Source organism: Phoenix dactylifera, chromosome 8, assembly GCF_051530095.1.
Source record: "Phoenix dactylifera cultivar Ajwa chromosome 8, Ajwa_hap1_PhDact_Kaust_v1.1, whole genome shotgun sequence".
In the NCBI taxonomy this organism is placed as follows: domain Eukaryota; kingdom Viridiplantae; phylum Streptophyta; class Magnoliopsida; order Arecales; family Arecaceae; genus Phoenix; species Phoenix dactylifera.
In genome coordinates this window covers 4,169,056-4,194,553 of record NC_143197.1, presented here as the reverse complement: position 1 = coordinate 4,194,553, position 25,498 = coordinate 4,169,056, and the positions used below count along the sequence as shown (strand labels likewise).

Sequence of the window (25,498 nt, the reverse complement as noted above, 5' to 3'; positions counted from 1 at the left end):
TACCTATTCGAATATAAATAAAAATTTAAATATTCAATAACTATTCATATTTATATTTATCTGTCAAATAAAAATAGATATAGATATAGATAGACAACTATTCGATCTGTATTCAATTATCGAAGTCTATTTATAACCTTATTTAATTTTATATAATATCTATAAATCTGTAAGAAAAATATATAACCATATTAGCATGCTTTTAGTTTGATTTGCTATTCACTTTGTAGTATCTTTAATTTTATGGTCATAAAATTTAATTATCTAATTTATATCTATATTTATATATTTAAAATAAATATGGATATAAATTTTTGAATCAGATTAATATTCATATCGGTATTTATATTAGTAAACAAAATAAATATGGATCTGAATATACTGATACCCGCTACGTATCCGATCCGATTTTGGGCCTACGATTGATACCTTTCAATCGGTAAAACTGCTTTAGTTAACTAATTCCTTAGTAGCAAGTTAATGAAGTATAATCGGATGTCGTTCGAGAAAAAAAGTTGCCTCTTTTCTAAATAAAAGAAGGCAGTGGCCTTTTTCTTCCGTTAAATTGCGTTAAATTAGGTGGATTTTTATATACTTGGCGTTTCATGATATCTTTCCAAAATTTTTCACTTTTCTATAAAGTATTTATATTTAAGAGTGAGAGCAGAAATATGAGATATCTTCCAAAATTATTGTCAGCAAGGTAACATAAACCTGGTTGAGTTCGTTGTTTTATCCTATCAATCCAGTCCTTTGTTTTTTTCTTATTTTTTTCTCCATCTCACCCACTTCATCACATCTACTGTTCCTCATCCTCTCCTTGTAACTATTGGCACGACCAATTCAACATTAGATTTCAATGCTTCAATGTTTTTTTATGCTCCATAGAAATCAGTGTGTTTTGACTCCGCCACTACAATAGATTTCCATCACTAATTTTACCACTTCAGAGGGACAGTATCAACGCATCCTTTTCTCTACGAAAGCCAATCAATGAGTGCCACATACGTTTTTTTTGAGGGTGCAAGTGCCTCATACGTGACCATATGGAGACCGCTGCCTCTCAAATTGAAGGTCTTTAGAAGGCTTGAGCATTATGGGGACACCAAACCTCTTTCACGGCCAAGGAATATCTGAAGGTTGAAGAAACCAATCATAAAGTTTGGAATCTATCGATCAAGTTGGCATCTTCTTTGATGGCAAAATGGGAGGTTAGTCTAGATAGTGGCCACTGTCCTTGGTGATTGGGGCGTGGACATGAGCCAGGTCAAGGGAGGTATGAGAGAAGAATAGAACCACTTGTATGATTGGGATAAATGTGCAAGAGGGAAAACAAGTCAAGGATAAAGCCGACAGGGACTTGGGAAGCAATTCATCTTTGAGATCCTGATGCTTTTGAGTGAAGCCCAGTTGAGAATTCTTTTCCTTTTGAGTCGAGCAAAGGACAGAGATAAAGGAATATGATGTGGCTGCCGCTGAAACAGTTGTTCCCATGATACGCCACAAAGAGGACGGGTACATGGAGGATATCACAAACGAGATGGAAGAACGTATGCGGTATTTGGAATCGATCAATATATGGTTAGACTGAATCGGCCAGCCTCCAAAGCGAAGGAAAATCCATCCTTCTTTTTTCTTTTTTTCTTTTTGCACAACGATGCCTCACATATGACAGGTATGGGTACAGCTAAAATATTGTTTGCCTTTCGGTAGATATGAGTGACCCAAAAGGAGTCACACTCTCTCAATGGCCTGCACATATCATAAAACAGCATCATCCCACCAATAGTGTGCCGACTCCGAATCCACTTGATCACCATCGTCGAGTCCCCTTTCGAGAAGGATGTGATCCGCATATAAAATAAGTTCAGCATAAGTGATATCCGCTCTAAATTTAGCACTAATAATAGAAGTATCGTAGATCCATCGAATTTTACTGTCGTTATTCTAACGTCGTGGTATCCGATGACAAATCACCCAGCATCGGTCGCCTTCTCTAGAAATCCACGGGCCGGTCCGTCTGAAAAAAAGGTTCGCCCGCACCCAGGTCTGACCGGGTCTGGCTTTTCTCGGATGCCTCGCACCCGAGCCCTGTGCCCGTTTGCCTCGCAGAGCTCGCAGTCTCCTCCCCCCTCTCTCTCTCACCAACAACCACGGCCTCACCGTACCATGCCCACCCCCTCCTCCGTCTCCGATCTCTTTAGATCTCCACCGCCCTTCTTCTCCCTCCCGCTCTAAAACCCCATTTTTTTTCCAACCAAACGGTCCCAATTATTGTTTAATATCGTTGAATAAGATGATGGGTCCGGAGACCCACCCCGGGTTTGGATCACCGTCCCGGGAGGAGATGGAGAGCCTCGCCCTCTCCGACTACGGCAGCGCCATGTCCTCCCGTCTCTCTGCGGTCGCCGCCGTAGTTGACGGTGGCGATCCCCCCCTCTCCGCCGCCTCCTCCTCCTCCTCATCCTTTCTCGATCCCCCCTCCTACTCCGACGTTGTTTTCAGCCCCGTCGACGGCCAGAACGATGCCACCCCCGACCGCCCCTCCCTCTGCCGCGACTTCTCTTCCCCCAGATCCGACCGCGCCGCCGCCTCCGAGTACGCCAGGATCGCCGTCTCCGACCCCCAGAAGGAGCAGGATGCCGTCAACTCCCTCGTCCCGGGCGGCGGTGCCTACGTCACTTACCTCATCACGTCCCGGACCCGCGCCGGCGGGGCGGAGTTCCGCGTCCGGCGGCGGTTCCGCGACGTGGTGACCCTCGCTGACCGCCTCGCCGAGGCCTACCGGGGGTTCTTCATCCCGCCGCGGCCCGATAAGAACGTGGTGGAGAGCCAGGTGATGCAGAAGCATGATTTTGTCGAGCAGCGGCGATCTGCCCTCGAGAAGTACCTGTGGAGGCTGGCGGTGCACCCGGTGATCGGGAACAGCGACGAGCTTCGGGTGTTCCTGCAGGTTCAGGGGAAGCTGCCGCTGCCCACGAGCACCGATATGGCGTCGAGGATGCTGGACGGGGCCGTGAGGCTGCCGAAGCAGCTGTTCAGGGAGGGACAGGCAGGATATGTCACGCCGCAGGATGCGGTTCAGCCGGCAAAGGGGGGAAGGGACCTGCTGAGGATATTCAAGGAGCTCAAACAGTCAGTAGCGAATGATTGGGGAGGCGCAAAGCCTCCGGTGGTGGAGGAGGACAAGGAATTCTTGGAAAGGAAAGACAGGATGCAGGATCTAGAGCAGCAGCTCAGCACAGCCTCCAAGCAGGTGGGTAGTAATTGCATCATTCCTGATTGAATTTGTGTCCTGATTTATTCGATCTTCTTATGGCTGAATTTGGATAAAGTTGCAAATTTGGATGGATTCGGTTGAGTGGGTTCATGTTGTTAGCCATGATATTTAGCTACGCTTTTTTTATGTTTAATCGGATCTTGTGAGCACGTTGAATGCTGAGCGGAGAGGTATTTATACCAACTTGTAAGTGTAAAGTGTATAAGTAACTGTAAGAATTAAGATGCTTACTTGTTGTTCAGTCTACCTTTATGTTGGAAGGTGATGATTATAGAATATTTTCAACTATTCTTATTTGCAATACTTTATATATCTGAAACGTTCTTAGATCTGCTAAATCTGGAAAACTATGTTATGGTAGTTCTCCCATGGGGGCTGTTCTAACAAATGCTACATCTAATAATTCTGAAGACTGATAATGCTATCATTGGAAGAGAGATATATAGTCTGGCCAAAAATGATCAAATGTGGAAAAGAAATGATCCATTTTTATTGTTTGCTTCGCCATAATCACGAGATGTTGGAGATTAATTGGTATTGAAGTTCTTAAGAATACACTTGCATGTTAAACATTTTTTTTTCTTTTACCCTTTCTCATTTGTTTCTATTTTTTAACGGATCTATTTCGTTACATAGCATAAGTTTACCTTCATTTGTTTTACATTGTTTTCTTTTAAATTATCCCTTTGTTCTTTCATGTTTATAGCTATCTTGAGCTTGAAATTTGTTTTGCATGTGCATAGAGAGAATACATCAGCAAGCAGCATGTCATGTTTCCATTAAGTTTAATTTTACTCTTTTGTGCAGGCTGAGGCACTTGTTAAAGCTCAACAGGATATTGGTGAAACAATGGGAGAATTGGGATTGGCATTCATCAAACTGACTAAGTTTGAGAATGAGGAAGCTGTATATAATTCTCAGAGAGTACAAGCTGCTGATGCCAAATGTGTAGCGACTGCTGCTGTAAAAGCAAGCAGATTATATCGAGAATTAAATGCTCAAACAGTCAAACATCTGGTAATAATCTAATAGATTAAGTAAACGTTAAAGGCTCTTCAGCTGGGCTTTTTGTTTCTGATTATCTATTGTTCTTTGTAAAATGTTTTTTGGTAGGACACTCTGCATGAATATCTAGGGCTGATGTTAGCTGTTCACAGTGCATTCTCGGACCGGGCCAGTGCGCTGCTGACTGTACAAACACTGATGTCAGATTTGTCTTCCTTGAACACAAGGATTGAGAAACTTGAAGTTGCATCCTCAAAGATATTTGGTGGTGACAGATCAAGAATGCGAAAAGTGGAAGAGCTGAAAGAAACTATCAGAGTTACTGAAGATGCTAAATATTGTGCATCAAGAGAGTATGAAAGAATCAAGGTAATGTTTGCTTTTGACATTAAAAAACCCGGGGCAAAGTACAGCTACTCTATGCTTTGTGGAATGAAATGTCAGTTTTACCAAGTTTTTCAGTTGTCGATTAATTATAATTTAGCCAAATTCAGAATAATTTCACCCCTTTTGGTTGTAACCAACAAGCTTCAGAATGTCAGAATTTGAACTAAACTCAGAAATGGCCGTAACCAATAATTTTCCAACTACCTAGCCTTTATGGATCCTCATTCGCTAAGTATTATTGTTTAGGGTCATCTTTAATGCTACTCCAAGCTTCTCCATGTCTTCCTTTGCAACCTTTATCGTAATTCTTTCCGTCTCCTTTTCCTACAGTCTTCAACATAAATTAAAGCACCTCTCTTTATTGGAGCCAATTAGCATTTCTTTAGTCGTATAGATTGCTTAAATGAATTTGAATTTTATAGGCAGAAACCATGCTAAAATTATGAGCATAACTAAGAAGACATGGGGTTGCTGCATGTAAGGAACTCATTTGTCAAATTTCTATAATATTATTTTTGCCAGATGACCCAACATTTTCAGCTATCTGCAGTGTACAACCGGTCATTATTGAAAGAGTTAGATGACTAGTACTAGTATTATCTAATAACAAATCATTGACTCATATCAGTACATAGTTAAGCATGAGTTATTCAGGAGGTGCTGAACCATGACTATATTAGTTCCATGACTATATTAAGTATTTGGAGCTTGCTTTATGGTTCCTTACTTTCAAAACTTATTAAATTAATACTTCTTTCATAGTTTCAGCTTCTGTTTGTGACTGGTTGTTAGTCTAATGTCAGTGACACATGTTTCATGGCTTGATATTGTCATTGGCAGTGTTCATGACAGTATGAAAAATAAATGAGTCAAACATAACCCTTCTTCTCAAGAGTCCTATTATCATGCTTTACACGTCTAATAAGTGGAACCAATTGGAATTTTTTAAATAGCTATAAAACATCGGTCTATTTTGTTTTTGGTGTGTTAATCTGAATTGGTGTTGTCTTCTTCTACATCTAAGTGGAAAAGCTGCTGTTTTGCATATACATTAGACTACAATTGTTAGAGAATGCTTGCATTAGGTAAATAATCAGTCTCCTCCTTTTTGGATCTTATTGCTGCAGTGACAATGCAATGAGCTGACACATTTGACTAGTCCATTATTCACATGCTAACGATTCACAATGCTTAACATTGTGTCATTATCGAATAAGCTTCTATAACTTTCAATGGCTAAGTTCTTTGTTACTTTTTCATCATTCTTGATAATTGACCACTATTGTGAAGGATGAAAGTACATGATTGTAACAATCATCTGGCTATTATTTTATATGTTAATTGTAGTAACCCTTATGAACATCTCATTTGTAAAATTGTGTAAACTGGTGATATAGTGGTCTTCCCAGTAACATTGTGCTGTTCTTCAGTTTATGCGAAATGTTTGAAAAAATTAACACCAGTTGTACCATTTTGAATGCCCACAAGTGGTGGCTGGTCAACATATGCAAAGCACCTACTTGGGCATGCAGGATACTGGAATCAGCTATATGTAAAAGCCAATCTATAGTAGTTTACTAGAACACCAGACTGCAGTAGCACCCCATTCTGTAAATGTGATCGCTATTCCTCATTATAACTACCACAAATTGGTATGCATGTAATCATCTTATATCGGCAAGGGTTTGTGGTTTCCTTGTAAGTTGAAAGGCTTTAAATTGAATAAAAAAATCTCATGGAAGATTAGTCTAAAAGGTTCTAGATTGTTATAGAATAAATTTAATTATCATTAACATTTTGGCCTTGATTTCGTCCTTCAAACTACTGTTTTTCCTATTCCAGACAATATCTATCTTGAAGACAGCCAAATTTCGATGATCTTGTCTATTGAAAATATGTTGAGTTGGTAAAGAAGCACTCCGTTTTGATAAGTAAAGTTTATGCTTTAAATTTCAATGTTTTATGATGAGCCTTTTCTTGATACAGTGAAATTGTTTCAAGATTATTGTTACCAGGACTCCATACATATGACTGGTCCTTGCTTGCTCACATCTCTTATAACAACTCTGTTGCTGCAAATTAGCTGCATATTTGGGAGCTTGATTATAACTGCAAGAATGTGTTCTGAGGTGCTGATCCAACTATCTGATAAAAATATGGTCTACTCTGACCATGGAATCTCTCTTCTGTGCTTCAGAAATTTCCTTTCACCTAGTCTAATTAAAAAGAATGACTCTATTTTCATAAAGCTGAATCTAATGTCATCATCATTGTAGTTCATCTGTCACTATGCATTACGTTCTGGTTAGTTTTGCTGTCTCTTTGGTGCATGATATGTCACTTCAAATTCAGACACATTGTTTTTCATCTCTTACCCTTTTGAATTCTTAACATTAGCCATACATATATTTCTCTAGCGGTTAAATTCAACTATGTGCCTCCGTAAGCTTATGGGCTAGTAGGTCTGTTCTTGGTTATGGCTCATCTTAAATGTTGACCTGATGTGTTTGTTGTAGCAGCATCATTCATACTGCTACCTCATAAAATTGAAAAGAAGACAATTTTACTCATGCATTCATGGTTGGCTGTAACTAAAGTTTTTTCTTGTTTATTCTAAAAATAGAAACTTTTTAATATGCTAAGAGAGAAAGGAGAGGTGGAATTGGGAGAGTTATGCAGCAACCATTTTCTAGAAATAGAGATTATGTAGCATTGGAATTCCAACAAAGATATGCTAAAAGAGATCATGTTTCTTTTCTCATGTAATATGTGAGGAAACCATGGAATGTATAATGGATAATCGATAGGTGCTCAAGAGTTCCTGTTATATATGCTAAGAAATGATATTTGTTTCAGCTGAATGGACTATTGAGGCTCACCTTTTATATAAAATAAAAATTCTTTCAGAATATTGTGTAAGATAGTTCAATAGGAGCATGTTTTCATTCATTATTTTAATATATTTAACATCTAAAAATGCATATATTTTGCTTGTAAATTTGTTGACAAATCTGAAATCTGGGATCTTCTGTACTTCATTTTTTTATGTTACTTTTTATATTTCAACATAAACAATATGCTTATTTGCTTTGTCTTTGTTGATCCCCCTCTCCTGTTGCTTCTTGCCTGATATGATTCCTCCAAAATGGACCCACATTGAGATATCTGATGCATGTATTTCTACGAATTAGAATGTTTGATTTTAGGATTATGATTCAACTTGGAGATGCACATCTCTGATTCAGTTTTTAATGTAATGCAGGAAAATAACCGGAGTGAACTTGAGAGATTAGACAGAGAAAGGCATGATGATTTTCTGAGCATGCTGAAGGGTTTTGTAATAAATCAGGTACTACTTTTTGCTGAATGGCTTCAAAATATTAGATGTTTGACTATCAATTATATTCAGTGAAGTATGTTCCATTCTCTTTTAACCCTGATGATTGTCGGATAGTGCATAGAATCAAGTTTTAGTTTCTGTTCACTCAATTATGCCTAAGTTTCTAGTCTCCAAACATTTCAAGAACAATATATAGAATAGCCATTGGGAAATCGAAAATGCTTTACCTTTACTCTCTAAAAAAGGAAGTAAAAATGTAAGGCTCTATGTCTGTGAAGTAATTCATCAGTTTCATATGGACCGGTCTCCAAGTGTTTGATGGTTACTGAGGACGGTAGGAAACTCTTATTTGAGTTGCAAAATGAAAACTGATGACTGATGGCAGGGCGTTAGTTAAAAGAATTGACAGAAACTCACAAAAGGTTAATTCATCCTTTTATTGAGAGACTATGCTTGTCAATGTACTTTGGTTGAAGGTTTCCTTCTTTGTTTGAATATGTTGCTCATTAGTGTTAGCATGAAACTTTTAAATTATAAGATGTAGAAGTTCATTTTAAGGTGGTCCTTTCTCTTCTATCTTCTGAGGGTCATCGAACAAACATTACTAGGATCGAAAATTATAATCTTCCTAGATATCCTAAATCTCTTCTTTCATGCCCTTGTTTGGTATCATCTAATCTGTACTTTTTTGGTATTTATTGGGTGCATAGGGATGTTATATTTCAGGACACTAATCTTCCTTGAACAATGATCCTTTGGAAGAAATTTAAGATTTAATATTGAATACAAGTGCTGTAATTCTATTAAATAAAACTAATGCGAAACTTGACATATTGATTGCAGTTTAGAAGGTTTCTGAACAGAACATAATGGTTTTGTTTTAAGGTTACAGTTCTACAACCCCTTATGTTTTTTGTCTCATCCCTCTTTTTCATGAATAATGTAACGGAGATCTACTTTTAGGGCAGCTGACGCTGTTAATGCTTTGAAATTATTATGGAAGCATAAACTGGATGACTGTTTGTTTAGCTGAAGGAATTAAGCAAATCTAGGACATTTACCACCTCTTTCAGTAACGCTTAAATGACAGTTTTCCCCACATGATACATGATACCTTGTCAGAATTACATAGTGTATTCATGATTTGACTGGCATGGGGGCTGCAAGTGTCATCATGCGCACTATCACTTTATGCCTCAATGAAGCTGCACTGAGCACATGATCTTTCTACGTCCTTACCTGGGCTGGCTCACAATTGGTATTGAACATGAAATGGAACAATCAACCATCTAGTTGACATTTGCTATTAGGAAGCTCTCGTTTGATCATAAATTTGTTTCATTTGTTATTGCTTATTCGGTATGGAACTTGGCCATTTGTAAGCACTTACATATTGCATTTTAAACAGGTTGGTTATGCGGAGAAAGGTGCGAATGTTTGGGCAGCGGTGGCGGAAGAAACAAGGGGATACGCTCGAGAGAATAACAAGACTTAAAATGTGACTTAAAATGTAAATCGAAGTGTTTTTCTAGCCGAACCAACTACTCTTAAACAGATTTTGGTGAAGTTTTTTATTTTATTTTATTTTACTTCATTCCGTTACTTTGGGTATATGGTTCTTTAGCCCTCTTTTTTTCTTTAGGGGGAGGGTGCTGTTACAAGAAATGATTGTGAATGCATATTTTAACGGTTGGAAGGAGTTATTGTTGACCTACAAAATTCCGTGGTGTCCGAGCGCCATGTTTTGGTGTGTTTCTGTTGTAACATTTAAGTGGTGATAGGTTCGTTCTTTGTGGCTCCCAGTCCTAACCCTGTCTCTTCCAGTCTTAACCGTGTCTTTGTACCTGCGTTTTGGTGCGAGATACCCTCCTACCAATAGGTTACAAGAATTGTTAGTGTGCTGAAAATCTATCTGCAGAAGCTATCTGCGCATGAGAACTGCTTCACACTGGAAAACCCCTGCGGTCGGAGCATCATGAAGAATTTACATATGAATGAAAATTATCATCAGATGGAATCTAGCATCGGAAAACGTAAAGTTGAAAGTAAGGTTCATCATACCGGTATCGATCAGCTACTGATGGCGGTCCAAACTGGTATGATATCGGCATTGTACCGATTTTGTACCAACTTGTACCACTCTCGGCCGAGTTTTAGGGTTCCGCATTCCCGATAAGCTTCCGATATCAGATTCTATGCTGATTCGATACCGGTTCAGAACGAAGCCGGTACGGCATACCTTGATAGGAATGATTTGGTTCGAAGGAGTACCAATTCTGTGTGCCCGTTTCTCAGTTACAAGCTCTATATTGGTCTGGCTCAATCCACGTGGATATTATTTGGACCCACCAGCCCATCTCCTAACGCCTTCTGATGGGCTCCTTTCCTATGTTAACAAAAGTAAAGAAAGAAAAAGAAAAGAGAGCAAAAAAAGGGAAGATGTGGGCCACAGATAGAGGGAGCGGGGCCATATGATCATTTTGGAATGTGAATCCATAACAAGAAGAATCGGAGTTGGGTTTATTATGTGTTGCAAATTTTATTAGCCAGGTAGATTATTCACTAAGGTCAAGAAGGGCCTAATTGGGTCGAAGAGGACTCGAGCCATAGGTGAGCCCTTTCGAGAAAAAGTCAAACCGTGACAAATATATTAAAAAATTAAATAAAAAAAATATCATATTGAATTTATTAGTCTAGGCCAACTATCCTGCCAGCTAAACCTTTACTCAGCTGAGTCCATGACATAAGGCTATGTCCCTCCCTCTTTTGGCATCTTCTCTACCTCGTAGAGCCTCCATGCTTGTCATCGTGGAGGTCAGCATCTTGACAAGATCGATGGGATCCCGGCTGTTTGGTCACCAGCGCCTGGGGAGGCGTAGCCCCATTCCTATCTCCCAACCAATGCCCTCCACGTATAGTAACACCTTGTCGAAACTGCCCCACCCTCATCATCCCAAAGCTCCAGCCTTCCGGCCTTCGCCGCAATGTCTCATAATTGTTGAGCAGAAACTTCGGTCATCGATACCATCATCTACATACCGAACCAAAAATAGGCTACCTTCATGAAAAATCTATCATCATTAATATTAGTAATCACCAATACAAATCCTAAGATGCATCGAGATATAATTCTTTTCCTTTTTTTAACTATTCTCAAAATATAATACAATAATATGATAAATTATTATAAATAAAAAAACTTAAATAGCTAATTTTTTTTATTGTATATTAAGTAAGTAATTTTAATGTTGATGGGGCTGAAACTTCCATCAAATATGGCAATATTGTTTTAGATAACTATAATACTTATCTATTTTTACCAAATAATATTCTTATATCAATTATATAAGTATGGTTGATATTTAATTTTACAAATGGTAAACTACCACTTACACTGCCATATCATTTAAAAAATATATAATATAATACTCACTTACAACAGATTTATAAATGACTATTATATATCTATTTTTCTCTTGAGTCTTGTTTATCATTTAAACTAAAAAACTATACTACTAATATTATTAGTATGCGCATCCACATGGTGATAGAGAGCCCATCTCAAATCGAGCCTCCATTTTTGATATATGTATAAATAATAAATAATAGATGGATAATAAACAAGTATCATTATATGCCTATCTTTCGCCTGTATCAGCTGTAAGAGTCTTACTCAAATATTAAAAGGGTATTAATGACATTATCTTTTTAATATGGAAAGCTCAGCACAAGCTAGCCTCCATTTGAGATAGATATAGTAGATGAGCAATGATTTTTTTTTGGTTCTTTTGGTAGGCCTATCTTCAGCTGGAGTCCACGTTACACTCTCTCTCAAAAACGGAGGAAACCATACCAAAAGCCCATGGGTCAACAATAGATCAAACATGTTCTACCATCGCCCTAAGTATGTCATGACCACCAATTGTTTAAAACATTGCATGGTCGTAGCTGTAATAATGTTAAATAGCTTAGAAGCTTCAAGTTACAAATCAATCCATGAGAGCTAGATTGGTATTGCTTTTGTCCTGTTTTCGTTTCTGACAGCACTAGATGAAAAACAAATTAGATTGAATATGCATGATGAAAACTTTTTATTTTTTAAAAATATTTGTAAAATGTCTAGAACTTTTGAGAGCAAAGATTTATTACTTTAAAAAAAAGTGAAGTAAAAACAAGGGATGGCAGAAATCTTGTGTAAAGCTATCTTCAACATCAATCTCCATGTTATTTCACTAATTTATAGATAAACAAATCACAAAACAACAATACCAAACAGGCTGCAAGTTATCCACCTACTTGCAACCATTTGAGTGTATCACTCAACTAAATGAAAAAGGATCCAAAATAATAAGTCAGAAATCGATTATCTACAAGACCAATGTCAAAACTCAAGAACTATGGCCTTGCTTAAAATTCAACTACATTCAGATAAACATTCCTTTATCAAAAACTTCAACAAATTTAATCCCCCACCTTAAGGACAGAGAACTAAAGAAGCTCGCCCTCTACTTCCAAATAATTCATTATCTCGATCATGTATGTAATTTTATTCACCACATTTCTACTAGCTGTGTAAACAAAAGCAACCACCATATCATTACATATGTTACGTAATGGGACAAAATTCTAAATGAGCTTGGTGAATAGGTTTTATTCCATTTTAAACCCAACAGGAAGATTCCCTTTCAACTAGAAGATCAAATGAGTACCCACCATATAAGACTTTTTGACCTTTTTACCTCTTCTCACTTATTCCAAAAAATCGTTGCTGGACTTCCCATTAAAAAGCAAAAAAGAAAGAAAGAAGAAAGAAGTCATTCATATAATTGTACAAAGAACACAAGGGAAAGTACCGCATATCATGTTAACCCAAAAAAGAGGTACCGGATACGATGACAATAAACCGAACATTTATTCACCGGACCTTGACTTTACGGGAAAGAACTAAAAAAAATATCGCGTTGTCACCCTTCGTCCAGATACCATATTCCAAATAAAAAGCATCATTCCCAGTGTGGCTTTCTGTAAATTTTGACCTGCAGTCTATATTCAATTATAGCAGGCACAACTGACTTTGAAATTCCATACTAACTTTACCATGCTGAAGACTTTTCAGTTGTAGGCTCTCTTTTTGAGTTAAGTTTAAAGGATAGTCATGACCTAACTTCTGGCTTTTCAAGATCCTGAGTAAAGCGACCACAGTCATATGCATGAAAGACATAACTATCCATTATGTACACAAATAATGGGCGACCAGTTCTTTTTCCTCGACTAATCAGGAACAGAATGATGATGTGAAAAGTATGGCTTAAACCTATATCATATATGGAATATGGACTTAGAAAGGGTCATTCCGCATCATGAAAGCGCCAATTCCTTTTTTTAAAACAAACAACTGAACGAGACTGGAGACATAATACCAACTAGAAACCTGTAACATGTTAGATAAGAATCGATAAACTAAAATCCAATCTTAGTCTGCTCTGATGCATATGGATTCCATTTTACTCATATGACTTCAGCACAGATAGCCGGTCTCCCCCTCTTGTTCTCTAGAGATTTGAACACCACCACCACATGGCCACATCCATCATCTTAATATCATCTCTCTTGCATCCTCATCTATGTAAATTACCAGACATTCCAAGGCTTAAGATAATCATAACCTCAGTTATGCTTGGTGCTGTTAACTATACTGCCATTCTTTGACTCACAGCACCGTAGAAGAGCATATCCGCTTCATTCATCCTTTCGCCACCACTGCCTTAGGTATCTTAGTGCTGGAAAAACCTCAAAAAATATCATTTTCTGGATTTTCCCTTTCTTTATTTCCACACACTCCACTTCATTTTCTATTGGTGAGGGTGCCCTTCAACACCAATCCTTCATTAAAAAAAAAGATGGAGCTTATTTTTTTGAGAAAAAAAGATAAGAGGAAAATGAAGGCGAGAGGTCACCTCACAGCTAAACAAGGACCGAAGCATGAGTCCAGTCAGACCATCATCCAAAAGATTATCAAAAAGGAGAACGAAGCACCAAAAGCAAGTCCAAGAAACAAAGTATCTGGTTCAAGATCACTAGCTACAGAATTTACCTAATATAGCAAAAAAGACCTAAATCATAAACTCAAAAGTCAATAAACTAGAAGATAGAGATGCCTTTCTGGAACCTGAAAAAGAGATAATTGCAGTGGATAAACTTTCATTGCAGCAGTTTTCTTTTTCTACTTGGGTCCCTCATTCCACCAGTTCATTGTAAGATTTTCTTTTGGGCAATATCCGGCACAATCTCTTGTAAACTTGACAGATTTTTCCGGAGTAGCAATTTCAATTATGCTATAACATTAAGGGGCTGTTTGGTGCCTGTGGGTTTTTCTAAAAAGACAATCACCAAATATGACTTTCTCTAAAATAGCTTTTAAAAATATAGGGAGAGACCTATATAAAACTCAGTTTTCAGGTCTTATGACTCAACAATTTTGGCAAAACAGATTTTATAGATAAAAAATAAATTATCATTTTTGTAAACTAATTCATTTTGAATTTTTTTGTAAACTTGTTTTACTAAAATCTGTCAACCAAACAGCCCCTACCAAACTGACAAGGAGCAATAGGCCCACAAGGTGCTGATTGTTAGGAGGTACTGCTTCCGAGACCAAAAAGGATATAGGACAGCCACTTACCCTGTACCACTTCTTTGATGTGCTTGTAGGCATATCAAAGTTCTCCAGTCAATAGGTGATTTGTAATCTCCTGTCCAAAGAAGCAATGAGGGCACGCACCACTTACACTGCTGTAACAGAATTTTCTGTATAAAATCCAAAATTTTCTCCCTGCATATAAACTATCTATACTTTTGGAAATGGAAGCCTTGTAAAAAAGTCTATAAGAGATCACTGATCGGCTCAACAGCTTCTTTATAAAATCAATATTAAAGAGTATCAATCAGCATCAGCTCTTGTAAGAAACTTACAGGAAGAGCCCTAGTTAACTAACAAAAAATGCATATCATGTTTTCAACAAAAGCATCCATGCAGCAGTTTCCACCACATGTATCCATATCAAAGTCAAAATAAGTTACAATATAGTCAAAACAGAATAGCAGAACAAATTATACCTAAGAAGCTCTAAATAATTAGTCACTGATGCATCATAATTTGGAATCCTTTTTCCTTGACAATCACAGGACATCATAATGTACTGGAAAAACTTACTCGAACTTCCCTACCAAAACAGATCATTTTTACAACTCCCTGACATAAGTTTCCAAGCCTATGTTCGCTAGATGTCTGATGACTGATAAACCCTATATGAGCATCAAGGTATCTAAGATGTCCTCAGTCATTTGCATCACAGTAAAAGTGACAACACAACAGTAGTTATAATACAAACAGCAATGTTTGTGAAGCGAATTTCATAAGAATCTTCTGATTTTACAACCCACAGGTAAAAATAAATCCCTTGCACTAAAAAATTATGCCAACAAAAAGATCATGATTACCAAACACAATAATAAAAGACAAGGCCCTATTGGTCACATGTCAAACAGCCAGCAGAAAAAGTGTCTGTGGTAACTCGAAAACTTGAGCATATACCATGAAAATTTTGGAAATTATATAAATTCCAAAATCATTTTCATCTCTAAGCAAAACACAACAGCCTGTACACCAGATACATCAAGATCTAGAATTCAAGTCCCAGAAGCTATAATTAAAATTCCTATCACTGTTCCCAGATCTGAAATTGCCAGTTATTAATCATTAGATCTTCATATAAAATAAATGCTAAGTATTAAAAGATGAATCTGAGAGGAGTAAGAGACACAAAACAGCTAGATCTAATCTCAATTCCCACAGAACAACCACATTAAATCAGCATAAGGAAAGATAATTTCTTGATAAGAAATATAACAAAAGAATAAATGCAATTAAAATCAGCAAAGATTCTTCCATAGATCTGAAACAAAGCCACTGATACATTGAGAGAACAACTTGTAAGCATTGATCATCCAAAAATAGTTACATGAATCCAGAGTCGTAAATCTCTCCCGATCTAATTTATAATATTAATTAAACCCTAGTTATCCAAGAATATCTTCTCCTACCTACCAAAGCATCAATAGAAGGTAAGGGGAAGAGAAGGGGATAACCTAAGTTACAAACCTCAACGATCGCAACCGAGACAACCGTCAGATCCAGATCAGACGCCAACAGCAGGGCCGGCGGAGACGGCGGCTCCGCCAAGGAAGGACAGCAAGCCTGAGCCGGCACCGCCTGGCTCCTGGTCGTCAAGGAAGAGGTCCTCCGGCACGCGGAAGGCACCGTGGACGGCCACGATGGCAGCGCCGACCATGAGGGCGGAGATGAGGAGAGATCCGACGGAGGTGAGAAAGACGACGAAGACGGTGAGGAGGACGAGGGCGCCGAGGGTCTCGCGGTCAGAAAAGGTGCGGCCGAGGATGACAAGCGGGGGATCGGCGGGGCGGAAGAGGTAGAGGAAGCACCAGGCGCCGAGGAGGGAGAGGAGGACGAGGAGGGAGAAGGGGTGGGATAGGAGGGAGAGGGCGAGGACGGCGGCGAGGAGTGTGAGGTAGTTGACACGGAAGTAGGAGAGATTCTTGCGGACGCGGGAAGTGGCCTCGGAGACCGAGTCCGGCCGGGAGAAGGCGGAACGGTCGATGAGCTCCGACCAGGGACGGCGGTTGGCGAGGGAGCGGCGGGTGGAGTCGGAGAGGCGGGAGATGAAGCGGCGGAAGGCTGGGGTTGAGATCGGGGCGGTGGAGGCGGCGCCGGCGGCGGAAGAGGCGGCGGGCTGGCCGGCGGAGAGGGGGAGGATGGGCGGCGAGGCGTTGGAGTCCATGAGACTAGAATGTCTTTGGGTTTTTGACTTCCGAGAGAGAAAGGAGAAAGGAGAAGACGGAGGGGAAGTGGTTTTGGACTTGTGCTTGGCTTCGCTGGTCTAATGCTTTAGTCGTTGGTTTGTACGTTAAAATATAACGAGACCCGATGGTTTCCGAATTCTAACAAATTGGAGTCGAATCGGCTCCACCCTGTCGAAAAATAATAGAATCTTTTGCATCCTGCAATACAACCGGATCGGAGATGAGAGGCATCGTAAGTTCGTAACTTGCAGACCAAACAAGTTGTTCTTTTGTTACGAGGCGGCACAGCCAGCGTCAAGTGCCATGCCCTTGACCTTTGGAAGCATTCTTTCCTTTAGTTCATCTCCATTCGGCGCTTTTGTTTTATTTTTCACTTCACCCGAGGGTGCAAGTAGGGCACATAATTTTGGGTTTGAAACGAAGTACAACTCAAGTCATAAGCACCATTTGGCTTGTTCCAAGTAAACTAAACTGGCTCCCGCATCACTAAAATAGCTTCGAATCTCTCCCTACATCGAAGCCACTTTGGCATAGGGGATTGTATCTTTCACGAAAGGATCCACCTTTCTTCATGCAAATCCACCATTGGATTACCCATCGGCTGCTTTGGACATGTGCAAGCGGGTGAATGATAAAGTTCAGAATGCTTTAAAATCTATGAGATGCGTGATTCAACGGTGGATTCGTGAGCCCTATCCGCCACTTGAGACATTTTTATCTAAATTGGAGTGCTGCGGAAACTTGCTGTAGCTCCACTCCAGGCCAATCAAATACTCAAAATAGGCTCCTCCTGACATGAAGTAGGTTCATATATCAGTTACAGACAACCAAATCAACCTTAAGCAGATTCATTTGACCAACCCAGCTAATCCCTCAACAAGTCATAGAGCAAATACAATCTATTATACAGACACATTAATGGATTTTGAATAGTTTGAATCAAGCTCGAATTTGTGTCAATTTGTCCGGTTCATAGTTTTTCATGATATTTCCTATTCTGTGTTCATCTATTGCAAGTTGTTCTAGTTTTCACATTCATGACTATAATTTCGATTTTAATCTTGCAGTCATGTGATGTTCTGGTATGCCCCATAATCTGATTGCGATACAGCATAAGACCACCATAGATCAAAGCGTTTTCAATCACTCTGGGCTGATGTCATCACTGGTATCTGGCGAGCTTTTTGTCAAAAAATTCACGGGCCAGCTATGGCAGCGGTAGAGGGGCTGCAGTTACATCCACCATCCAGACCTTCAGCCGCTCACCCGAAATAAAGAGGGAGAGGATGGAAACTGCTGGATTCCAAGCTTCTATTGAGAAAGACCAAGAAAGCAGTAAATGATATCAATTCATTTTAATCATATTGCGCAAAACCAGCTGAAGAACTTGTTAATCGAGTCAAAACTACAGGAAACTGCAAAAAAAAAATCTCTTTATGGACGTACTTCACAAATACTAGTACGAGAAATATTTGAGAGAGAATATATGGGGTTGGACCTATCCGGTACAAGACCTTGATTGAGAGCAGAAAAACACAGATACTCTAAATCCCCCAACTTTGTCCATTAGGCGGTTTTTTGCACTTTCTCCAGCATGACTTTAATGAGTTGTTATCAGTAAAGCAAACAGTTGCTCCCTCAGAAAGGGTACTTACAAGATAACAAGAAAAGCTGCTGCTCAGAATGGTTTTCCACATCAATAAATGAGTCCCTTTTCAAGCCTTGGTTCATAAATCTGTTAAGACTCAAAATCAACAAGAGAAGTACTAAAAGTCAAGAATATAATCCTAACTTGTCTAATAATGCATAAGTTAGGCTCACTTCAAAGAAAAAGCTTGTTCAAGCTTAATGAGGAAGATACATGTGCTGTGCTCACAAAGAGTGGAACAGAATCGATTCCATGAAAAGGGAAGCCATTGTGCAATGGGTATGGACCAAATTCACTTTCCTATCTAAATCGAATATTTCTGAGCATGTATGGAACAGCACATTGTTCCTCATCCACCAATTAAAGTACAAAGTTATCTCTTTTGCCTAACTTATAGGATAACATCATGGATAGATTTAAACTATCAGTATTAGAGAATACTTTTAAGTTTTCCCATATGCAATATCTGAGACACATGAATAAGTTTGATGATTTTGTCAAAGGGAATTTGAAGCCAGAGAAGATGGTATTAGAAACAGATAGTCGTCGTCATTCAAAATACCACTTCTCTGTTATACATTCCGAAGAGAAGAAAAGAAGAAAAAGTTAATACTGCACTAAATATTTAGTTCCCCTCTCGCACATCAAGAATCTACTTTATCACGATAGCAAACTCTCACGTGGTGGAATCAGTGTTGAGTTACCTTTTGACTTCTTTGTCTCAGTGGATATCTAGTTTGCAGCTATATAATCCCTTGCCTAAGTTTTGGATGTATCAGACGGAGGGATTTCTAAGACTACAAACTCATTTCCATGGCTTCTAGTTTTGTTCCTGATGTATGGGGATGGATCAGTAACCTTCCCGCAATCACCCAATGGAACACAAATGTCATGTCTCTTTGCATCTGTACCATAGGATCAACACATCCCTCTATGAATCTCTCAGTCACCAGAAGCTCCCAAAGCCAAAACCCATATGTCTCCTTCTCTATCTATGCAGATTTTAATATGCCGATCCCCCTCTGGACATCCAGTCGTATTCACCTGAAAAACAAAACTCAGCCTTCTATAGAAGAAGAAGATGTCCTCCATCTCTTCTTTGATATCATCAATGGCGTTCTTATGTATGGTCCCGTTAAGAAAACTTCATTCAGATTCCCTGCAGTAGAAACCACAGAAGATTTCAGAGATGTGTTCAATCTAGCATTCCTCACACTTGCTTTCCTCATCTGCATCTATGAAGCCCCTAACAACCTTCGCCAGGGATGCCTGGACACTTTGCGGATTCAATTAACCTCCTCAAGGTGCAGAGAAGCATCAAAGCTTCTCGTGCGGGTCCTCGGATCCAACCTCGAAGAGCAGTGGATGAGATCCTTAAACCTTGCCATAACAAACTGGATTCAAGAGTTTCAACCTTTCAATCACTCATTCAAAACACCTTCACCTCTGTTTTCATATGCTTTCTCCGCTAGTGGGCTATGGAAAGTGCAGTTATATTGCCCAATCATTGCCATGAGCATTGAAAATCCTACTGCTGCAACTCAGGATGAACGTCTGCTCTTTTCTTTGAAGTACCAACAGCTTGAAGGGGTGATCCAACTCGCTTACAAGGTCATCATACGGGAAAACTGGATTGATGTGGTGGTGAATGTGGACAACGTAAGGTTAGTGCACTACTTATCAATTCAAATCCTACATGTATCTATGAATGAACTGGCGTGCATCATCTAGCTCTAAATAACCCAGTTGCAGATAGTAAACAATAGGACAATCCTGAGAATCTATCCTGAGCACCCTAATAGTCCGTATCTATACTATAATGTCAGGCATGCATCGTATCCAGCTGAACTGCATGTCTCTGTAGAATTTAGTTATCTAATAAGTGATAATCCAATTAGATGCACCCTTACTCATTTCACTTATGCCAGATGCGATGTGAACCCACTGGTATCTGAAACTCTAATGGCTGAACGAGGCTATGGGACTGAGGAGAAACACTTTCCATCTCGTATATCTTTGCGACTCACACCAACCCTGCAGTCTGACGTGATGTCAGTTTCAGTAAGCAAATCTTCTGACAATCCAATTCATGAAGTTGGCCTCGAGAAGACCCTTGAAGGCTCATTTGATCCCCCAAATTCTTATTTGGGTTTCAAAGTTTCAGCCACAGAAACTGTCACTATGAGCATGAAACCATGGAAATTTGAACAATCAGCACATGGTGGTAGTGCAATTTTGAATTGGTTTCTTCGCGATGGGGTGCACGGCAGAGAGGTTTTCTCTTCCAAGCCTTCAAAATTGTCATTACTTCAACCAAGGACATGGTTTAGAGACCGCTACTCTAGTGCCTACAGGCCCTTTACAAAACGAGGAGGAGTAATCTTTGCAGGAGATGAGTATGGAGAGAGTGTGTGGTGGAAGGTGTGTGGAGGAGCCTTAGGGAAGAAAATGGAGTGGGAAATCAAAGGCTGGATTTGGTTAACCTACTGGCCCAACAGACAAAGAACCTTCTACAGCGAAACAAGGAGGTTGGAGTTCAGAGAAATGCTCTATCTTCCCCTTCCAAAAGTAGCATAGGATCACGATCCATGACACTCATCTGTGTCTAAACAGCAAGAGTGTGTTGCTATCATGTATATTTGTGCTTAGACAATGATCTGTATGGTTGTAATGCATGAACTATGAAATTACGCATCACCATTATACTTGTTAAACACCTAATTATCCATGCTAGGATAAACAAATTCCCAAATATGTAATGGTGATGGGTGATCCTATTGCTCCACTAGCACTAACATACATCAGTCCTAAATATTTTAGCCTAAAGATAGGTGAGAGGAGTTGCCTCATTCTATAAGCTAGAGTAAACAGGCGAATCATATTCTGCTAAACATTTAAAGAAGAATGCACTGTCAAAGAGACAGCCCTTATTTCTGTATTACAAACGCATCTGTTTCTCCAGCCAGGAAGCTTATTCTTTTGTTCTCCTAGATCATATAACATCTATAGAACTGGTGACAACCGTCCAGATAAGAAAGTGGGCACAAAAGGACACAGAATTGGATGGGTTGTGCTACTATGAGATTGGAAACAGAGTTTATTCTACTACTTAATTCAAATTTTTCTAATGGTTGTTCATGAAGCTCCCTCCTTCCACAACTGCACGTTGCATGCATCACACACATCATGCTCTAGTCAACAAAAATGCATGAACAAGTATTGGGGAACAATTAACCATTTCTTACAAGCTTTTCGTAATGTGAGCACAAGAACCATCAGAAAAATACTCAACTAAACCACCGTGAGGCTGCTAATAGAAACATTTTAAAACAAAAATTCTAGCTAGAGAGTTTATGTAAATGTTTTGACCACTCATGCCTCTTGCTATAGCTAGTGATATTCTTTAGCAACAACAAGACGTATACAGATTACATGGAGCCAGCATCATGACACAACATTCAAGTTGACCAATGCATAAAATGCAGTCCCCCTGTTTTTTCGACTCGCGCTATGACCTGGTCATTTTCTGGAGGGTTTTCAATATTAACAGTGACTAATAAAATAAAGCAACACTATGACCATAAGTTAAAAAATTGCCCTGCAACTAGACATTTTTCATAGGATTCAACTACCTGAGGTGTGAGTAATGAAATCAAATCATCAAAATATGATACTTTATCATAATCAAAGACACAATCAATTGAAATAGAAATCTTGCAGAATCTAGTACTTGTCAACACCATTGGTTCAGACAAAGATGATCATTATACTATCAGCTTAATGTTTCGCCATGATATGGTTATGTAGATAAGCTCAAAACAAAATACCACAGTTAGACCAAACCAAATAAAATCTCAAGTTAATAATAGTCATTTTGCTTATAGCATATGTTCCAACATGTCATGCAACAGACCAGGCAAGCACTGAACCTAGAAAGTAGAACCATTCCACCCAAAGTTTGAGCCCTGCAAAGCAGAAAAAGTAAATCCATGAATACCTATGTTTTAGGTAAGTAAGGAAAAAAAAAATCCTCAAAACTAGAACTAATGGTGATAAACATGGGTCACAATACTAGGAATATCTAAACAGTGAGTGGTTATTTACATGATTTATTGCTGATGCAAAGCATGCAAACATTGTGCATATTCTTGAGTTTGGTGGACCTAAAAGACAGGAAACTGCAATGAGAAAAACAATTAACCAGTAATGACCCATTTTAGGGTCAGCTAGAGAAGTTCGGATGGCTTGCCTTTGTGTCATAAAACTTGAGAAAGAATCGTGACTTGGGAACGGACAACTTAGTTTCCAAAATTGAAGCTATAGCACCACTCAGTTTCTTGTTTACATCGGGATCCAGGCCTCCAATGGAAACCAATTCACCATATGCAGCTGGCTGTTCAGTCCCTCCAAATGACATCGGTACTGACCCTTTGAGCACTATCATTACGTACTGTCAACAGAGGGAACATAAAAGTAAAACACTCAGAATATGTAACTATGGTGTCCAAAAGAACTAGTTTCTTCAGGCAACTTAAATTCAAAACTCAACTAAATCTTAACCTAAAATATGTCAAATCAAGGCAACCACATGCAATAAAAGAATTTAGGATGGGAAAAAATGGAGCAAATTAGTTTGAAGCAACAATATTTCAAATTTTTATGAAAAAAGAAAAGGAAATTAGTATTTAAATAAGGAATCAAGTTTCCATGGGGCGTCAGATTAGTATTTAACTCAACATATAAAAGATGAAAATGCTCAATTAACTTATAGAGGCCACTCCAAAAGTCAAACAGCTTGTCCCTTTAAATTGGCATCGTGAAGGGTGTCATTGAGTGAAGCAAAGTGTTCCCTGACTTTTTTTGAGTGATATTTCTGAAGTACCGTGGTATAGCTTTATAGAAAATACCTTTCCTTTTGGTGTCAATCCATGCTTCCTTGACCTGCCATTATAAGTTACCAAAGCTATACTCCTAACTGGTAACAACCAGTTAGGTTGCATTAGAGAAGTGAAGATAAACCTCCCCAGATAATAAATTGAACTTCTTCGATCATATATAATATTCTCCAGTACGCACATAAATCTATCGGAGAATGCATTAAAAACACTGAATAGCAAAAGGGAAGCACATTAACCAAACCGAATCAACTAGCACGAATAAAAGGATCACTTTCTGAAGAAACAAGACCTCTGTCTTCACCGCATAGAAATAGGGCAGTAACCCAACGCAGATAAGAACCCGATGCAGTGGTTCCATTTCATAGAGAAACCGGATCATTCTTATATTAATCGAAACCATGTGACTTCTAAATGGTGAAAAAAAGACACCAAACAAGAATTAGACCAAGACGTATACTGAAGGACTCATTGACAGGATAAGACGAGAGAATAGGAAAAATTCGTTTCCAATCTCAAGCAAGATATCGTCTTTCACATCAAAGCAGCTCAAATGCATCAAGACAAGGAAAAAGCACAAAAGAATCCGGAGATATGGGAAGGAAAAGATATGATATTAGGAGGAGATGAGAGCGGAGGGAGGGGTTTAGAGGAGGGGCACCGACGGCTTCGGGCTTGCCGATGAGCTTGGCCACAGTCTTGGTGGCCTCGGAGAGGATGGCCGAGGTGTCGACCCCATCCAAGCTCACGTTCGTGGAGAGATTGAGGCACGGCATCTCCGATTCTCCTCTCCACTCTCTTCTTCGTCGCTTCTTCTCGAGTCCCCACCGCGATATTCTTCGAAACCCAGCCGCTTTTCTGGTTAGCCTGCACCCTCGACAGCCTGGACCTAGCCGCGCTTATAAGAAACTAGTATACTGCACGTGCTATACACGTGCCTTTCTAAGGAAGGTTAGAGAGATGTGTGGCGTGGCGAGTCTATAAAAGTCATTGCATTCTGGTTTTATTTGATGTATTTGTATCAGAACTACATAAATTATTTATTTTAGTAAAAAAAAAATATGAAACTTGAAAAGCTTTACGAGTCTTCTAGAACTCTTGCAAATATTTCAGTAATATTTTGTATAATTTAATTTTGCATACACTCTTGATAGCTATTTTGTATCGTTTAATTTATGATAGGCAGAAAATTTTTTAGCTCTTTGCTTAAATCTATATAAAAATAAGAGATTCATATTTTTAACCTAACTCTCCATGGTAGAAATCTTTCTGTAACAGAAGCAGGATTATACTCTTCTTGTTTCATAACGGGAGCATTCTTCTAACCCTTTGCCCACTCTCCTTTTCATTCATTTTGGCTGCTTCTTCTGAAGATTTTGCCTACGAGGGGACTGACATGCAAGAGATTGGTCATAAAACACAGGATGTTCGCAAAACTAGATAGAGATGTGCGCACAAATGAACATACGGAAAAATGAAGTTTGCTTTAAAGATATTTTAAATTTAAATATCCTGTAAAAAATATATATGAGCAACATTTAATCGACTTATTAGTATTCAATTAAAGAAGAAATTTATAGAATGAACCATTTTGAAAATCCAAGCATATGGTTTTGTGCATAACATTGAAAAAATAATGATATATACTATCTAAATGAGAAATTATCATAAAAAAAGATGAACTTAATGTATACATGGTCACTAGGCTAGCTTGATTGAGGGCTCTCCGTTATGTGTACTCCCCGGATGACAAGGATACAATAAGGGCTCATTTGGTTCGCGGGAAACATTTTTTTGCCTAGAAATATGATTCCTGAAAAGTAGATTTCTAGGAAGAGGATGCCTGAAAAAGTACTTTTGGCATGTTTGGTTGATTATTCACTTTCGGGTAGTTCTATATACACCCCCGCTATTGCTCAGGACACCCCCCCAAAAACCAAAAAAAAAATACCCAAACTAACCTTTAGTGTAATTACCATATTGCCCTTGAAATTTTCTCAGTACACCCCCCTTCCTCCTTCCTCCTCCTCCCCATCCCCCACCTCCCCCCCCTCCTCCCCTCC

The 25,498-nt window shown here is 39.0% G+C and overlaps 4 protein-coding genes across 7 annotated transcripts; 2 read left to right on the top strand and 2 right to left on the bottom strand.

Annotated features, from left to right (window-relative positions):
* The first annotated feature begins 1,985 nt into the window (after positions 1–1,985).
* Positions 1,986–9,731, top strand: LOC103717505 (sorting nexin 2B-like). Of its 3 annotated transcripts, none has more exons than XR_015967801.2 (6): positions 1,986–3,256; positions 4,088–4,297; positions 4,394–4,654; positions 6,674–6,801; positions 7,935–8,021; positions 9,421–9,731. XR_015967801.2 is itself a non-coding variant. In XM_008805930.4 (5 exons), exons 1-5 carry the CDS (start codon positions 2,297–2,299, stop codon positions 9,505–9,507), a joined length of 1,605 nt encoding a protein of 534 aa, XP_008804152.3. In that variant the 5' UTR covers positions 1,986–2,296; the 3' UTR covers positions 9,508–9,731. The 3 variants fall into 3 exon arrangements, 1 of the variants encoding a protein (XP_008804152.3); XR_015967802.2 differs by having other exon boundaries at positions 6,659–6,801; XM_008805930.4 differs by lacking the exon at positions 6,674–6,801.
* A 6,187-nt stretch (positions 9,732–15,918) lies between these two features.
* On the bottom strand, positions 15,919–16,982 carry LOC103717504 (PRA1 family protein B3). Its single transcript, XM_008805929.5, has one exon. The coding sequence runs from the start codon at positions 16,868–16,870 to the stop codon at positions 16,211–16,213; it is 660 nt and encodes a 219-aa protein (XP_008804151.3). The 5' UTR covers positions 16,871–16,982; the 3' UTR covers positions 15,919–16,210.
* Positions 16,983–17,732: 750 nt separating this feature from the next.
* On the top strand, positions 17,733–21,240 carry LOC103717503 (uncharacterized). The gene is made up of 2 exons (XM_008805928.6): positions 17,733–20,204; positions 20,469–21,240. Exons 1-2 carry the CDS (start codon positions 19,354–19,356, stop codon positions 21,115–21,117), a joined length of 1,500 nt encoding a protein of 499 aa, XP_008804150.2. The 5' UTR covers positions 17,733–19,353; the 3' UTR covers positions 21,118–21,240.
* Positions 21,241–22,240: 1,000 nt separating this feature from the next.
* On the bottom strand, positions 22,241–24,314 carry LOC103717501 (uncharacterized). 2 transcript variants are annotated; one of them, XM_008805925.5, is made up of 4 exons: positions 24,101–24,314; positions 22,790–22,990; positions 22,645–22,703; positions 22,241–22,505 (listed from the first exon to the last, which is right to left on the bottom strand). In XM_008805925.5, exons 1-3 carry the CDS (start codon positions 24,209–24,211, stop codon positions 22,650–22,652), a joined length of 366 nt encoding a protein of 121 aa, XP_008804147.3. In that variant the 5' UTR covers positions 24,212–24,314; the 3' UTR covers positions 22,241–22,505; positions 22,645–22,649. The 2 variants fall into 2 exon arrangements, with proteins under 2 accessions (XP_008804147.3, XP_008804148.3); XM_008805926.5 differs by lacking the exon at positions 22,645–22,703.
* Between the last annotated feature and the right edge of the window lie 1,184 nt (positions 24,315–25,498).

Coding starts and splice junctions, on each gene's coding strand:
- LOC103717505 (XM_008805930.4), top strand. CDS start 2,297: ATGATGGGTCCGGAGACCCACCCCGGGTTTGGATCACCGTCCCGGGAG. Junction 4,298..4,393: donor CTCAAACAGTCAAACATCTG/GTAATAATCTAA, acceptor GTTTTTTGGTAG/GACACTCTGCATGAATATCT. Junction 8,022..9,420: donor AGGGTTTTGTAATAAATCAG/GTACTACTTTTT, acceptor CATTTTAAACAG/GTTGGTTATGCGGAGAAAGG.
- LOC103717504 (XM_008805929.5), bottom strand. CDS start 16,870: ATGGACTCCAACGCCTCGCCGCCCATCCTCCCCCTCTCCGCCGGCCAG.
- LOC103717503 (XM_008805928.6), top strand. CDS start 19,354: ATGGCTTCTAGTTTTGTTCCTGATGTATGGGGATGGATCAGTAACCTT. Junction 20,205..20,468: donor GTGAATGTGGACAACGTAAG/GTTAGTGCACTA, acceptor CACTTATGCCAG/ATGCGATGTGAACCCACTGG.
- LOC103717501 (XM_008805925.5), bottom strand. CDS start 24,211: ATGCCGTGCCTCAATCTCTCCACGAACGTGAGCTTGGATGGGGTCGAC. Junction 22,991..24,100: donor TCATCGGCAAGCCCGAAGCC/GTCGGTGCCCCT, acceptor CTCTGTTGACAG/TACGTAATGATAGTGCTCAA. Junction 22,704..22,789: donor TCAAGTTTTATGACACAAAG/GCAAGCCATCCG, acceptor CCTGTCTTTTAG/GTCCACCAAACTCAAGAATA.